Source organism: Erpetoichthys calabaricus, chromosome 12, assembly GCF_900747795.2.
Source record: "Erpetoichthys calabaricus chromosome 12, fErpCal1.3, whole genome shotgun sequence".
Classification (NCBI taxonomy): Eukaryota; Metazoa; Chordata; class Cladistia; order Polypteriformes; family Polypteridae; genus Erpetoichthys; species Erpetoichthys calabaricus.
The window spans coordinates 11029305-11047076 of NC_041405.2; the positions used below are offsets into that span (position 1 = coordinate 11029305).

A 17772-nucleotide genomic window follows, 5' to 3' on the forward strand; every position below is an offset into this window, starting at 1 on the left:
CAGACAGCTTTCACGGTACTCATGAAAGTATCACGCAGATGCTCTCAGCTCGTCCAGTTTATTTCGCAAGGACTGTGCGTTGCTCATGATGATGGTTGGCAAAGGTGTTTTAAAACTTCTTCGTCTCAGACATACTCGTAGTCCACCTCTTTTTCCTCGCTTTCTGGGTTTCAAAGATTTTAATTCATCCGGTATATTAGTAATAAACAGGGAGTAACTGGTAGCTGGTCTCATTGATAGCAGAGCATCCCGGCTGTAAATGAACAGCGCCGGCCACACACCTGGGATTTCCTGCGCAGGTAGTGCGTTAGTGTCCCGTTGGATTCCAAAGGCGATAACGATCAAAAATAAGAAACTTTCACAAATGTTATAAAGCATTTTATAGAAATAACTGTTTGCAAACTAGTAAAAGAAAACAAAAAGAAAACAAATTTACACGATTTAAGAACAAAAAGCAGGTACAAAACACGGAGAGATGCTCTGAGAGGTCTGCAACAGTGCAGCGACCAGAAACTGACTACAGCTGAAGGTTAGCTTTGTGTTTTGTGTATCTATTTATTAGTCATTTGTACAAACATATGAGTTACCTGGGAGTCTAAGTATCTAGGAGTGAATTGAAGGATTAAAGGGTTTTCTCTCTTGTTAGATTGCACAGCCTACACTTACAGAATAGTGCAGAATGACCTGGGGCCTCATGTATAAACGTTTCCACGCTCAAATCGCGATGTATAAAACCTAAACTTGGCGTAAAGTCACGCACATTTCCATGGTACCTCAAACCCTGGCGTACGCAATTTCTCTGCTCGGTTTTGCATACTGGCGGCACCCAGCGTCAAAGCAGTGCTACTTTTCCTGTGTGGTTACCCTTTCTTTCTTAGATCCACATTCCTGACGCGGCTTTATAAATACACTGAAATTAACTGCATATTGTTTATTAGTGTAATGCATCTGATTGTAATTAACCTGTAGCAATATAATGGTCCAGGGAATAGCCATAGTATTCCAAATACCATAACAGCTTTAGCGTTGTGACTCTCACTGCATCTTTTTCTTCTTTCAGCTGCTCCCGTTAAGGGTTGCCACTGCGGATCATCATTTTCCATATTACTCTCACTGCACCACTCAGAGTATTTATATCACTGTATCTGAGTGGAGAATCACAGCAGCAGCTGATCGGAAAGAGAATTACCAGTATACAGTTTCAAGCACACACTACCTCAGCCATGGCAAAATGCCTCAAAGTCTTTCCTGTAGGGACTTCGCGTTTCAGAAACAGTTTCATCCCAAGAGCTCTAAAAGCACTCAATCAGTCCATCAAGTGCTCCTGGTAGAACTGTTAATACTTATAAGTACAATTACCCTACTGCAAACTTGCACTACAGTTATAATATTGCACAACCTGCGCCACTTTCTAAAGCGCATATTTACATATGATGATGATATCATTTTTAAGATGAAATGCAGCAAAATGTGTTGCTTGTAGTATACAGATAAAACTTTAACTTCATTTAAATAATCTGTATTGTTAATAATTAAACATGTGAGGACACGGTGCCGCAGCGCTAGCTAGTTCATGGATTGCTCCTGCCTTGCGCTGTATTCTTGCTGGAGCTGACGCGACACTGGAAGGATAGACAGATAGAATAATTAAACACATACTACGAAGATATTTCAATGTTCCTTAAAAGTTTTGAAGAATCGGCGTTCTAAGCTTACAAATGGCTTCACGTCTATTACAGAGCTGATTGTGTGGCGATTGGGTATTTGGAGAAAGAAAAGTAAGGACAGGAATTGGAGGTTAGTACGTTTGAAAGAGACAGTACTTCTGTAATAAATTATTTCATTGAAGGTGGCGTATGGTGCAGCAAGCCTCTTGCGTGAGATATGAACAATCACTGCGCCACCGTGTTCCCATGTTTAATAACATGCTTTCATTCCTATCATCATGAAAAAGATATCACGTATACATCTCAGTATTTTAATTATTCAGAGAGCTGTAATATCACGAATGCAATGGATTCTGTGTCCTGTCGGAGAAAGCGAAAGAACGGAAGCACATAGTGATTCACACACATAGAGCACATAGAAAATCAAATACAGAACAAAGCATTTAACGTGTTACTTGAGAAACTAGTAAAATAAATGATTTTAAGATCTACTTTAATGACAAAATAAACTACGTGATTAAAGTGGAAATTTTGAGATTAAAGTTGACATTTCGTGCTTTTTTCCCCACTGTGTGCCTATTTTTTTTCTCTGTACCCTAATAAACTTTCATATGACACTCAGACGGTGGGCTATGACTCACCTTTTCATGGCGACTTTAATATGTGACAACTTCTTTTTTTATTTCGGGCACTGTGCAACTTTGTGAACTTGAGCTTTCGAATTTCTCTGACACTCTGTCACTTGATCAACTTCATTTTGTTGATTATACCACTGTTTAAACCAACAAATAGTACGTTTTTCCTTTGCCTCCACTTGGTATTCGCTGAAATTCTTATATTTTCCCCCGTGCTTTTCCCATTGTCTTTTCACAGAAGGCTATTTATATCGATTTGCATATTCAAAGATGCGTAATTCTGGGAGGAGATGGGGCGGAGCAGAAGGCGCGTGCACGTGTGTTACTTTTCACGCTGATCGGGATTTATGTAGTGAAAGTTTGCGTTCGCATAGATTCCTGCGTCTGGATTTTTCTGTGCGTACGCACCTTCCCGCTTTTGTGCTTACGCCATGTTATAGTGTGAGTTCTACGCACGGTGTTATACATGAGGCCCCAGGAGGGAGTGAGCAGCCAAGTGGCCTGAATCTCTAAAAATGGTCCTATATTTGACTTTGTCTTTTGAAATTGTCTGTTATAACCGACCGTGGAACTATGAGAAGATTATTTTCTCCAGGGAAGGTTCTGACTCAGGCTTTGCAGATGCAATGGATTATAACCTTCAAAAGAAACTTAAAATCCTAAAGATATCTCAAAATGCCCCACAAGTAGGAGGATAACCATAAACCACGGTTTGTGAATGAAAGCACATCAAAATGATCTTCATTAAAAGAATGATTTATTAACACAATAGAAAAATGCAAGCAAAATGCTGCAAAGAGTGAAAATACCTGTGTGTCCTGTTCTTTGAAATCAGTAACTGGAAGAGTCAAATCTTATACTTTAGAATTTGTGGAATTTGGCACCCAGGTGTAGGCATTTATCTTGCACAATTTCTTCCAAAAACCATGTCTCATAATAACCACATTTTAACTGGATGGAATTGGGAAGGATGCACACAGCATTCTGTATTGAGGTTTTTTGGGACACCTTACTCTGAGGCGTGGGATATATTAGTTAACACAGCCCTGTTTTATGTTTTGTAATTATTACATTGGGTAAGGCACAATCTTTACTGCTAGCATTATTTAATTGTACACTGGGATTAGAGATATGATGAATCATGCCCCTACTTGTTCATATGATATACACATGAACCGCATATTTAGTACTTAATTAGGACATTCTAGGAAATGTTACTTTGATACAAAATACATTTAATTGTCCAGTTGTGACTCGGGGTACCTAATCTGGTACAGATGTGGTATTATTTCTTAAAAATTCACTGTGCAACCAGCTTAGATACTATTTTTTTTTTTTATCCCCAGCACTACAAGATGCTTTGCGAGTCCAGCATGATACCATAGAGCTGCAGCAGCCATGTTGGATGGGGAGGCCACTACCAGATCTATACTACCTGCACAATTTGTGTCATGCATATGTAAAACTTTCATGCACACATACTGTAAGCATAGTCTACCTAACACTTTACGGCACTGCTTGATCTGTTTTGCACATGTGTGAAAAATTTATGCTGTATAAGCAGATGCATGATTCCACTACCTGATCGATACTCCAACTGGATTTGCACCCCATATGCATTTAAAAAACTATTATTTTCATTTGACAAGTTAGCTGAGCATAATGAAAATTTTATGGAAGCACTTTGTTGTTCTGCATTGATGCACTATATGTTATGCCTTAGCAAGTTAGGCACCTCACTATATAGCTCAGATTACCTAATGGGGGCAGCCATCGAAGATATCACTGATCCCTTGTATCACAGGCTTTATGGATGTTAGTTAGTTTTAGTGATAGAAGGTTGAGAGATAAATGAGTAAAAATATATCTCAGAGAGGCATGGTGCTGCAGAGGTTAACACTGCTAACTCACACCTCAGTTCTCATTTTTGGCAACAATAATTAGTCAAGCATAGTTAGCAGACACTTCCCTACCCCTCATATAAAAACATTGCACCATTATAAGCCACTCAGATTGGCTCACCTCCTCCATTCCTTATTGACATCAATACATTTTGCTGAGTTTTCCGACATTCCCAATATATTTCTGAATTTTTGGCAAACAAGAGGTGAAACAAATTCAGTGGGGTTCTTGAATCACTACTCATTACTAGATGCAGACCATCAATGTATTGTTTAAAGTTTTCTTTACTTAGACATCAGGAAGTAGCAGAATCATAAATGTTTCTTATGCAAAGCAGCAGGTTTTTTCCTAGATTGTTTTTGAGGTGTGTTCCGAAACTGCCATTTGACACTAAAGATACACAGATATCGAGCCCACTATATTAAGCCAGAGTCCTCTGTCTTTCATTCTTGTGATCTACAAAAGCTACTGAACATTTAGTTTGCCACATGCATTGTCACAGATCTGATACTCTGCTTCTGTTGCTCAGTAAAAATTTCTTTCATTATTGTTATTTTTTACTTGTACAAGAAATCAGCATATGCTTGGGTAATTTGTCACTCTTTGTGATTTTGGTCTGTTTGGTTTTCTGAAACTTATATATTTCTTTAGAGGCAGTAAAAAGTGTGTAGATGTATAATTTACATTTTTATTAGAAAAGTTGTACACAAAATGTTACAAACACATAAACATTTAATGAGGGGGTGCCCAAGCTATGACTTTTATATGGGTGTCTGAAGAATTTATTTACACTTTTTTCCATAAATATTTAATGCAACCAATCATCTAGAACAGATGTATGTCCAATATTGAATTAAAATTTCAATGAAAATAAGTGTAATTATATACATAAGTTTTTTTCATTCAATATATTAACTGTTACAGGCAGGCACTGGCAGTTTTGGCATGAAGATTCTGATGGGGCCATTGGGACCAGGAGAGAAATGCTGCAAACGTGTCTATAGACTGTTAGAAAGAATACGTGTGTTTGGCGGGAGGGGAGGGAGACTTGGTGTGTGTGTGTGTGTGTAAAACAGAGAGAGAGAGAAGACGAAGAACTTAAACAGCAGCACTTACAACACCCTCTCCTCTGCTTAAATCCATTGGTCTGGATGCAGTTTACGCCTGCTGGCAAGTCTCGGAAGGAATCCTGACTTGGATTAGCTCATTGAGTTGAGGAAAGTGAGTGTGGATGGTGTTGCCTCTGATCCCAAGTGAGTAATGTGAGACTGAGGTGAAGAAGTGAGTGATTAGGCAGTGGAGATAATATTATTGGAGCCATGTGGTAAGTAGGAGTCTTGGAAAATCGAAGCAGTTACCACTTCCGGCCACCACCTCCCCTTTTCTTCACGCACCATTAATTAACCCGGATCCCTGTCACTGAACTCTCTCTCTCTAGGGAGGTGCCCCAAGCCCTTACAAACAGTGTTCCCCCAAGACTCCACCCCAACACTGCTTTCACTCCCTACAGCCCATGCAATGGCAAGACGCGTCACAATATTATTGTAAAATACATGAACGCCTTCCAGGTATTGCAATAAAATATTAATGGGATTAAGATTACAAAATATACATCGTAAATAAGTTTTGCTTCATTTTACTTTTTTTCTATAAGCCAAATTTGGAGATAATTGGGAAATGTTAGGACTCTTTTCCTCACATGGTAACATTTTACCATTCATAATCTTAAGTGTATGATAACAGAATATCAATATAACCTTTGACATAATGGAAATGGAGCCCTTTAATCGAAAAAGTTAAATTGTTACTAACACTGACATAAAAGAGATGGAAAAAGCACACAATATTACTTGACTTCTGGGTGTGCGGTATGTGAGATTTGCTGACTGCAGTTGCTGATCTTGTCACTGGACTGTGCCAGTTTAAACAGATGAATTGCACTGCCCACGTTTAATTTACCTTCTGCCACCTGACTTTCCAGAAATTCTGCGCATTTGCTTTTTATTGACTGCCAACAGAGTACTGCATGATAGGTTCAGAGCTGTACGAAAGGTCAACAGATATGGCAAATACAACAGCTATCTTGGCCATTTTTCTTTTTTCTATTCTTTTGTGGCATGAAAAACATGAGACATCAGACAGATGAGCCTCTCTTCTGTTTTTGACATACAAAACGTTCACATCTCTTATTCCTCTGGATGCACACTCATTGGTTTTCAGCTCTCATGTACACAGACTTGGATTGCTTTTATTGGAGCTAGTCACAGACTATTTGGTCTGAGCCACTGGGTATGTAAAATTAGGCACCTGGGTTCATGGGAGCATACCACAAGGCTGCTTCCGACTGCAGTAATAGGTTTCAAGCATGCCACTGTAATCTGTGAGGTTTATTTCAAACACATTCTTCAAACCCATCATTTTATAACTCAAACCACACAAATAATCTGACAGAGAGAACCTGTCAGTAGATGACAACTGGAAGACGGCACAGGTACACTAGTTCTCCTAATTTGTCCATAGCCAAGAGCTCCTGTCTTCTATTTGAAGCTTTCTGTCTGAAAGTGTTCCAAATACAGGCACAGCACATGAGTGATTACAGCAACTGTAAATGGTGCACTATTGGTCTGAGAATAACACAGCTTAGATGACAGTTGCCCATATCTGGCAAGGTTTATGATAATACTCAAGGATATAAAATGGGGAGAAACCACTGAGAAGCCTCTCAATGCCATCTAACACTCTGCCAGATGAACGTATAATCATCAGTTTTCCCCACTGAAGAAAAGGATGCAGATTGTATTGTTGCATAGGCTTCTCTCTGGAATGATTATGTATGTATAAATACTATTTTTTACTATTTTTTTGGAGCGGCAGTTATCATTTACAGCTAGTTAGTGATGTGTATGGCTCCAGTCTGTTCTGCAACAACAAAGAACATAATCTGAGGGAGCGAGCGCCCTGGCTAGGATTATGGAAATAAAGGCTACCACTGAAAATTACTGGAAAGTCTTCTGATGTGGCATAGCCTATAGTGGTTCACCACTTAAATGAATAGGTGAATTTATTGTTTAATGGAACATAATAGTGGGTTGGATAATGTATGGATGGATGGAATATAAGCACACCATTAAACCTAGGTCACCTATATCAACATCCCTGTTATAAGGGCCATGTGGAAATGCCTCAAAACCAACAAATACGGTCAATGACATTTGGACAAGTCACTGCTCACCTCATCTTGCCCATATAAATTAATGATAACTGCTCCCAGCTCTACTATGCATCTGTGGATTTGTGATCTGTGCCTTGTCACTCCTTTCCAGACACGGTGTGTCTCTCCTCAAGAACTCAAGATATTCCCCCAAGTTTCTCTTTGGCTTCCCTATATACATCTCTCAAAGGGTTGCCTTTTTCCCTAAGATAAACCTTCTACAAAGCTGTTGAAATTATTTTACAGGCACCTTAGAGAGCTCTCTGTTATTCGTAGATAACTGATCCCAGCATGTCGCACAGTTTCCCAGCCTCTAATATATCGATATAACTTTTTTGGCCCAATCAGTCAGAGTTGTACTTCTTCACTTTCTTATTCTATCTTTATAATCATTTAAACATCACATTAACATCAATCAAATTTAAATTCAAGCTGAGACTGTATTTAGGTCTACTGAGTCTTTCATACTGTTCTTGGCATTTGACGAGATTGCCATTCTGGAACCTGCTTGTAAATTTTACTGAACTACAGACACACACACACACATCAGTATGTAACAATAATAAATAGCAATAACAATTTTCTTTTTGTTTCTTTAAGATGTCAGACAACTCTAATCCAGAGCAGGAAGCAGAATGCCTTCAGAAGCATTTTAAAGATGTTGGACTCAACCCTGACTATTGGCTTCCAAAATTGAAAGAGATGCTGGATATCATTTCTGTCCAAGGTTTGCTATATGTGGGAAGAGAAGACTATGAAAAACTTTTACCACATTGCAAAGCAGAATGGGAGAAAAGGGCCCTTAAGAAGGCATTTAATATCCATCCATCCATCCATCCATTTTCCAACCCGCTGAATCCGAACACAGGGTCACGGGGGTCTGCTGGAGCCAATCCCAGCCAACACAGGGCACAAGGCAGGAACCAATCCTGGGCAGGGTGCCAACCCACCGCAGGACAGGCATTTAATATCCATCCATCCATCCATCCATTTTCCAACCCGCTGAATCCGAACACAGGGTCACGGGGGTCTGCTGGAGCCAATCCCAGCCAACACAGGGCACAAGGCAGGAACCAATCCTGGGCAGGGTGCCAACCCACCGCAGGACAGGCATTTAATATCCATCCATCCATCCATCCATTTTCCAACCCGCTGAATCCGAACACAGGGTCACGGGGGTCTGCTGGAGCCAATCCCAGCCAACACAGGGCACAAGGCAGGAACCAATCCTGGGCAGGGTGCCAACCCACCGCAGGACAGGCATTTAATATAAAGGATGAAAATTCTGTAGTTGAAAATTTACAAAAGGAACGAATTGAGAAGGCCAGAAAAAGACAAGAGGAGAGTAAGCGTCTGCTGACAGAACTGCAAGAGATGTATGAGCAAGGACAGAATGAAAGTGACCATGACGTAAAAGTCAAAAAGCAGAAACTTCAGAAAGAACTTGAAATACCCCCTGAGTATTTGACAACCTCAACTGTCCCATTGGAAGCAGTGATAGAAAATATGCAGAAACAGCTGGACTGTATGGAGTCCTCACTTCAAAAGACTGAGAACCTGTCAGATGGAGAGATTGTTAAGAATGCATCTGGTGGTCTTGCCTTAGAGGGGAGTTACAAGACAAACAAACTTGAGGACCTTATGAACAAGAGGGGGCAATTGATAGACGTTCCTCGATCCTTCTCTCTCACTGGACCACATGATACTGAGGTATTTGAACAAGCTGAGGTTTCATCCCCTGAATCAGAAGCCATTTTTGTGAAACTGATGGAAGAAATGGGAAGAAGCATTGCTGCTGCAGTTAAAGGTGGTAGATGGAGTTTCAGCTTAGATGCACAGCTACAGCACAACACATCTTCTGAATTGTCCAGGAAAAGTAATTCATTGACAGAGAAGAACTACATCTGTATCATTAAATATAATTACATTCCTCTTGCGTCATGCTTTATCAACAAGTCAGATCTGTCTCTGACAAAGTCAGCACTTGATGATCTGAAAAGGATTGAAGTGCTTGTAATGAATACTAATGACAAACAGCTTCCTATTAAAGAAATCCAAACATTTTTTAACAGGTTTGGAAGTCATGCAAACCAAGGCCCTTTCCATTTTGGGGGTATATACTGGTGGAAGGCCTCCTGTGAAGGATTTCATTCACAAGAAGCTGAAGAGGTGAGAAAGATTATATCAGAGTCATTAAATACTTACATTGGTGCCAGTTACAGTGGATTCAGCTTAAATGTTTCAGCAGGAGGTAGCACAAACATGACATCCTCAGAAGGACCAGTTAGTGAAAAGAAAACTGAATTACTGAGAAGTAAAATTCAGCTTTCTGTTTCAAAAACCGGTGGCCCAGAAAAAGCTGATCAGCTTTTACAATGGAAAACTGGATTGACTTCCAGTAGCAAGACTTGGTCTGTCATTGACAGAGGACTAAACTTGGTTCCAGTGTGGGAAATAATCTTGTCCAGTCATAGTACAGAATTTAGAAATGTACAAACAGTTGCTGATTCTCTTGCCATGGGATACGAACATTTAACTGGCACAGAGCTGGGCATCATCTACAAGGAAGTTCAAGAGATCTTGAATACCATTAAATCATGGAATGTCTCTGACCCTGAGCAGCACTTGATACAGCTATCAGAACTGAAAAGTAACCTGATTGACAAAACAAAGAGCCGTAAGGAATGGATTGACAAATGTCTTTCAGATCCTTCATTGCAGAATTTTTTATATTCCATTGTTTCAACACATAAGACATCACCAAATAAAAACAGCGCATACATAAAGTCACAGATGCGCTTGCTTCTCTTCCCAGATATTGAGGAAACATACAGCTTTTCTAAAAGAGTTTTCATTATGACTTGGCTGAATGAATCAAGACAGGAAACAAAGAAGGAAGAGTCTGTGAAGAATGTGTCTCAACTCTGCAAAATTTTACAGCTAGCAAAAACGGAAATTCAAAAGAAAGACTTGCAGGAAGTGAAGGTAAAACTGACCAGTAAAATCGCAATTTCAGTATTTATGTTATGTAAACATTTTAGGGAGATGAAGCAAATGGAGGAGTTATCATTGCTACTTTCCATTGTCACCGTTGTGGGATATTCTGACACAGCTAACACATTTCAGTCACTTCTTGAATTTCCAGAAATCATCTTCATTCATGATGAGCTTAACAAAGTAATAGAAAAGTATTCATCTTTGAGAAGGGAAAGCATCTTAAAATCACAGGCCTTTGTGGTCATCACTGGCCTTACAGTAACAAATAAGTTCACAAGAGTGACTCCTGAAATGAAGAAAAAACGTTTGTCATTCCTGGAGTCAAATTTAAAGGATGTCTTGCTTGAGGATATTAGAAACCTTGTACAAGAATTCAGTGAGGGGCTTATTGTCTGGAAAAAATTAAAGGACCAGCTATACTCCATAATGAATGGAACCTACCAGAAAAGTAATAAAGATGCGGAATGTGTCAAGAGACAGTTAGACTCTGATTTGAAAAGAAGACCATGTACAAAGAGTGAAAGAAATGAATCTGAACCAGTGATGCATCCACTCACAGACTCGCCCTGCTGTAATGTGATTGAAAGGCTGGAGCTCAAGTCTTTTTATCCAAAGAAGCTGACAATGTCTGATATTTTGTTGATTGACAAATTCTCTCTGCACGAGTCTCAACCATCCTCTGACCATGATGTTCCTTTTTGTTTTCTCCAGAAACTTCTCATGATTGATTACAAAGCAAGACAAATTGTATTTAAAACAACAAAAGCAGAAACCGAATCTTCTAAAATTAATGTTCAGACAACCAGTGCAATCAATCTGGAATACTTTTTGGATGACCCTGACATTTATAACGATAACACCGATTGCAGTGTCAAACCAGCAAGCCTTCACTTCATGGATGTCCAGATGGCTGTCTATCACTGCTCTGACATGTTTCTCTGGCAGTACATCACATCCAAGCTCTCGATTTGCCAGTTTGCTCTTCCATTGTTAGTGCCCAATCTGTCCACTACAAAGATTGAATTGCCAATATGGTCCTTTAGACCACTGAAAAGGAGTTGGAAATGTGCAGATACAGTCAGCAGCACAAATGCTTCCCTGAAGAGCATCACTGCAAACATCTGTAGCACACCAGTGCCTATGGTGACATTCATGCGGTTCGGCCGTTGCACTTCATCAAAGTCCCAGATAATGAATGGTTTATTAAACCATCAAAAGCATGACACTTTTTATCACAGGGATTGCAAAGGAAGCAGTAATGAGAGTCTGCTAATGGATGGGGTTGTAGAGATCTCGTGGTACTGTCCAGCTGGAAACAAGGATGACCAGTTTAATGAGTGTATTGCATTTACAAATCTCAGAGGGGATGCACAAAAACATGACAGGCAAGTCCAGTTTCTTTTAGAAACTTCAAGCATCAATGTTGTTGTTCTGATGGAACATGATCTGGATTCAAAAGGTAAAGAAATATTAACACAACTTTTGCAATCTCCAAATCCTCTAATCTGCTTGTATGCAAATAAAACAAACATTGCAAAAGGAAATCACAAGACCAAAGTGAAATTAGCGCTGAAAATCGAAATCAGTCTGAACTTATTCAAGAAGTGGCAGAGTGCATTCAGGGCCTTCTGACAAAATCCGATGTGAAATTCAGTATTGAAAAGGGAGCTGATGTTGCTAGAAGACTTCATTTTTTAGTACATGAAGATGACAAAGATTGCACTGCCGCTAAAAAGATGGCAGAAACTGCAGTGAAGCCATTAAGAGATATGTCACTGTCAGATGCTAAAGAAAAGTTCATTCCACTTCAAGGGAATTTATGGCACAACTGGTGTAAAAAAAAATAAAGAAACCAATCACCTGCTGGCAAATGAAAATCGAACCATTGAGCAACAAAGAGGTGACATTGAAATGGAAAAAAATCGTCTTCGAAAAGAACAGTATGAGAGAGCTTTTCCACTAAATAATGTCATGAGGGAATTTATTAAGAATCTCAACTCTCAATCCACAATAAGACAAAAGTTCTTCCTGGCATGGTTAGGACAAATTCTGAATGATCTAACATCAAGAAAGCTTCAAACACTCAATGAAAAGCATTCTGAATTGTGTGCAAAAATGGAAGAGCAAAAGCAAAAGAGGCAAAATACAGACATCATCAAAAAAGAAATTGAGGTATCTTCAGGTAGACTTGCGGCTTCCACTTTGGGTCTGGAACATCTCCTTCGAGAAGTTGGTCAGATCTATGAGACGTTGGCATCCCAACATATGAAAAATGAAATGTTTCTGTCTCTACCACAACTTGCTGCTGACCTCATGATTTCTGGGCATCCTATTGAACTGATGGACGGAGACGCTTCTCATGTTGCTATTACCTGGGTGAGTTCAGTCCTTGAACAGGTTATTGCTAAGCTGGGAGACAAAAGAGTTTTTGTTTTTTCCATTTTAGGAATTCAGAGCACTGGGAAGTCAACTTTGCTGAATGCCATGTTTGGTCTTCAGTTTGCTGTGAGTGCCGGTCGTTGCACCAGAGGAGCCTTCATGCAGCTACTTAAAGTCAAGGATGAAAATAATGAACTCAACTTTGACTACGTGCTTGTGGTCGACACAGAAGGACTTAAAGCTTTAGAGCTTGGAGACAAAGCTACTCTGAAACATGACAATGAGCTTGCAACATTCGTAATTGGCATTGGCAAGCTGACTCTGATCAATATATTTGGGGAGAACCCTGCTGACATGCAGGATATTCTTCAAATCTCAGTGCAGGCCTTTATGAGGATGAAAAAAGTAAAACTGTCTCCAAGCTGCATTTTTGTTCATCAGAATGTTGGAGAAATAACAGCAGGAGAAAAGAATATGGAAGGAAGAAGGCGGCTGCTGGAGAGGCTGGATTTCATGACGCAAACTGCAGCAAAACAGGAGATGTGCGACATCTCACGATTTACAGAGGTCATCAATTTTGACATCAACAGGCACGTCCACTATTTCAGTCACCTTTGGGAAGGAAATCCTCCAATGGCCCCGCCAAACCCAAGATACAGTGAAAATATTCAGAAATTGAAGCAATCTCTGTTTTCTGAAGAAATGCAAGAGGGGATTATAAAGATTTCGGAATTTAAAACCCGTATGGAGGACCTCTGGTCTGCTGTTCTGGATGAGGACTTTGTCTTCAGTTTCAAGAATACACTGGAGATTGCAGCGTATAGGAAGGTGGAGGAGAAGTACGCAGACTGGAGCTGGCGGCTGAGGAGCTGCATGTTAGAGATTGAGAATGAGCTTCGCAACAGCATTGAAAATGAAACACTGCAAAACACGGGAGATTTCAAGTTGGACGAAAAAATTCAGGCGAAATATAAAGCAATTACAAAAGAGATGAATGAGTACTTCGCTAAAGAAAAAGATAAAGACTTAATAATTCAGTGGAAAGCAAAAACTGAACTTAGCTTAAAGGCGCTTAGATCAGAGCTTGTCAAAGGGACTGAAAGGAAATTAACTGATTTCATTAAAATGAAGCAGGGTCTGAAAAAAGTAGAAGAGCAGAAAGGAACGTACGAGTCGGAGCTGATGAAGAAGAGCCAGGATTTGGCACGAGACCTTAAAGGTAAAAATTTGACATTACGAGAACTAGAAAATGCCTTTCAGAAGATGTGGACTCAGTGGGTGACTCGAGTGAAATCAGAGATGCCCGATGTTCAGCCACCCAACATAGAAGCCCATGCTGATGCAGTTTTGTTGGAAAACTTTGAAAGGAAACTAATTGACTCCTGCAAACGGAGCAACTCTTACACCAGAATCCTTTACATTGATGATTTTTCTGCATATTTACAAATGAACAAAGGATATCTGCATAAACACACCATAAACCAGCAGGACCAGCTCTGTATGAGAAACCTCACCAGCAGCATAATACAGGACATTAATGACCGCATTAAAGAAAAGGAGGCAGCCAGAGTCGATTACAATAAAAGCTTTATGTATGAAGTCGTCAACACAATTTTAAAAGCAGTAAAAAACTGTAAGTGTAACCAAAATAGGTTTAAAATTAAGAAGGAATACAAAATTGACTTAGCGTTGCATTTAAGAGGTGATGTCATACGGCGATTTCAAGAGATGAACCATGTATTTCAGAAGGTTAACAATCCTCTGGAATATGTAGAAAATAAAAAAGAAGATTACTTTGGGTGTTTTCAGATTAACTGCAGCGGGGCGAGTGCAGCTACTGTGCTAGCAGACCGTGTCACTCGAGAACTAAAAAAAGCCATCCGTCAGGAAGTCTACAATAAAAGTTCTGCACTTATAGCTACAGAAATACGATGTGGTGACCAAGCGTTAAATGGAAATAAATCCAAGCTTGAGAATCACATCTTACTGTCTCTTTTAGAAAATCTAAATTTCAGAAAATGTGAGCAGTACATTGATCACCCAAAGGCATATTATGAGGTGTTTGTTAAAGAACGAGAGGAGGCCTATTTTTCAAGCCGAAATCCTAGAATTTTTCATATATGCACAGAAAAACTTGAAAACATCAAGAGCAGCGTTTCTTTGGCCATTTCTAAATCGACTGCTTATTTTGGAAATACTTGTACAAAAGCAACTGCCTGGATAGAAAGGTTTTGCAAAGAACTTAAAAATGAAATTGTTTTCTCTATTAATAATGTACGAGGCTTTGAAGATCAGGATATTCAGAACATGAGTTTCTTTAAAGAAAGCATCAATGACTTACTGAATAGTGCATATTTAGAATTAAAGGAAGAGTTTAGTGGCAAAAACCCTCTCGATAGAAAGCTGTTTAGGTCTCAGCCTCATGAAGAATTGTTCAGACAGTGCTGTGGTTGTTGTAAAAAGTGTCCTTTGTGTTCTGCCATGTGTATAAACACAATGCCAACCCATGAAGGTGACGATCACTGTGCTCAGTTCCATCGGCCCCAGACAATTTGTGGTATGAAATGGTACAAAACTGACAGACTTGTGACTGATATTTGCTCGAGTGTTGTCGCCAGTGACTGTCTTCTAGTGCTTTCAGAAGACAACAAAATTCCTTTCAGAGATTATCGGCAGGCAGGTCCCGAGTACACCTGTTGGTCCATCACACCAGATAAGTCATTGCAGCCATTCTGGAAGTGGTTTGTATGTCACTTTAAAGAAGACTTGGAGAAGAAATACAATGGGCGCTTAACTGACATCCCTGATCATTGGAAAACCATTACTAAGGAGAATGTTATTGAAGCACTGAAGAAATAGTGGGGAATGATTGATTTTCAAATATTATATGAATGAAAAATTAATTATAACACAAATTAATCTTAATTTTGGGTGAGTGGTCTTGTCCCAGCCTAAGAGTGAGTTCAATCACTTTAAATTCACAAGCGGTTACTAGTCCTATGCTGTAATCTAATTCGGACTAAAGTGTGTTTTGTTTTAGTAGTTAGCTCTGCTGCCTAACAGCATCACTGTTGGTGAACTCTGCACATTCACTCTGTGTCTTTGGTGATTTTTTTCTTCCCCATCCCAAAAGTGTGTTGTTTAGGTTCATCATCAGCTCTGAGCTGGTCCAGTTATGGATATTTGCTTGAGTTTGCCTTGTGATGGACCAACACTGTCACCGGGGTTGGTTCCCACTTTCCCCCAAGATCCTTCATTCTACAAGTTTGCAAGGTGCTATTGTTATAAAAAATATATTTAGATGACCAAAAGAATTTTCTGCTTCAAGTTTAACACAATCATTTATTTTTGTCCATCATTATATTCTGCTTTTTAATTGTATATGCAATAATTTCTGCTTTGTTTCATAATCAAATAAAATGATTTCAGCATGACTTCCTCTGCTGTTACTGTCTCATGAGGGTTTTTCTTACTTAAATGTCATTTAACCAAAGTATAATTAATATTATTGTTTTGGTTTGAATGTATAAAGTAGAAGTTTCATTTTCAATGAAATTTAAACCCATTAAATTCACATGGTCAATCACAACATTCTATTGAAGAGAACACAAAGGTCAGCATGCATCCAACAAATTTTTACTTGACAGAGACTCTCACATTTCAAGAAATGCATGCGCTTCACTAACACATAGAAAGTTAGGACCAAACAGCACTGTGGCAAGGCCGAACAAATATAATAATTACCCGTTCCTCGAATAAATACTTCTCATCCCAGAAACTGAATATCAGAAACAACAGAACTGTGACATTTGCCTTGGAATTGTTAACAGCTGTTCTAATTTGACGTATGCCTCAGGAGGCTAGGAAAGAAGAGGTCTCTTTTGATAGCAACTGGGGATCATTGTCATTGACAGTGGTGGGCAGACTCCAGAGGGGAAACAGAGATTGCAAGAAATCAGCCACTGCACATGTTGTAACAGACCCTATAGATAGCATTTAGGCCACTTGGGTACAGATTGGAAACAATGAGAAAATGGTGGAGATGTGGAACTTCATGGAACTTCCTACAGATATCCACCTGCAGGAGCTCCCTAGGCCAATCTGGCCTCACTATAGGGTGTAGAGTGGGGTAGAACCGGAGAACTAGTCTTCCCACTGAACGCAGTAACAGTGCAGTCATGAACAAAATGTTGAGTTTCTCTTGTCTATCCCACAGAACCACACCAGATCATGGCAGCACTGTTTAACAATGCCAAAATTGCCTTCATGAGCCATGGTCAGGATGTGTGATTGGAGGCAGCTAGTAAAGACTGTATGAGTCGAACAAAACCTTCATTTTAACAGGACAGCTTAGCACATATTCTGCAGTATGGAAAAAGTTCCTCCAAGAACTTTGTAGGCTGAAAATTAAAATCTCCAGCTGGGAGAGGGCAGGGTCATATTCAGTTGCCTGTTGAAACTCTTCTCACAGTGGACAGTAGAGAATTTCAAAAAGTTTATATTCATTAATGTCAGGTTCTGGGTGTGTGATGAAGTTGGGGGAAGCACAGGACCGAAGATCTGCCACCACATTTTCACATCCAGGGATGAACTGTCATGTAAAATTATGCTGCTGCAGTGCTCAATGTGTCACGTTGACAGTAAGGTTATGAGTGTCTGATAACACTGGTCAACAAGCATTTTGCTACTGGGAGTCTTTCAGCTTTACTTTAACAGGTTTCACTTGCTCACTCCAAATCTGAAAACTGTTCTTATCCAGCACGTCCCGTTTTTTAGTTATGATATTCCAGGTCTTGGACAACTAGGATGACTGGACAGTAAAGGCGGATAACCATTTTGATAAATACCAGTAATTCCACTAGAGATGCCATTGAAATAAAAGAATTTGCCACATGTTACTAACAGCTTTGAGTTGTTTACCTTGTCATTATTAATTTTATTTAAAAATTATTAATTTTTAATTAGCAGAAAAAAATATTTG

The 17772-nt window shown here is 39.5% G+C and overlaps 1 protein-coding gene across 1 annotated transcript; it reads left to right on the forward strand.

Annotated features, from left to right (window-relative positions):
• Nucleotides 1-12075: 12075 nt before the first annotated feature.
• On the forward strand, nucleotides 12076-15650 carry LOC114642954 (interferon-induced very large GTPase 1-like). Its single transcript, XM_028791686.2, has one exon. The coding sequence runs from the start codon at nucleotides 12195-12197 to the stop codon at nucleotides 15648-15650; it is 3456 nt and encodes a 1151-aa protein (XP_028647519.2). The 5' UTR covers nucleotides 12076-12194.
• Nucleotides 15651-17772: the final 2122 nt, after the last annotated feature.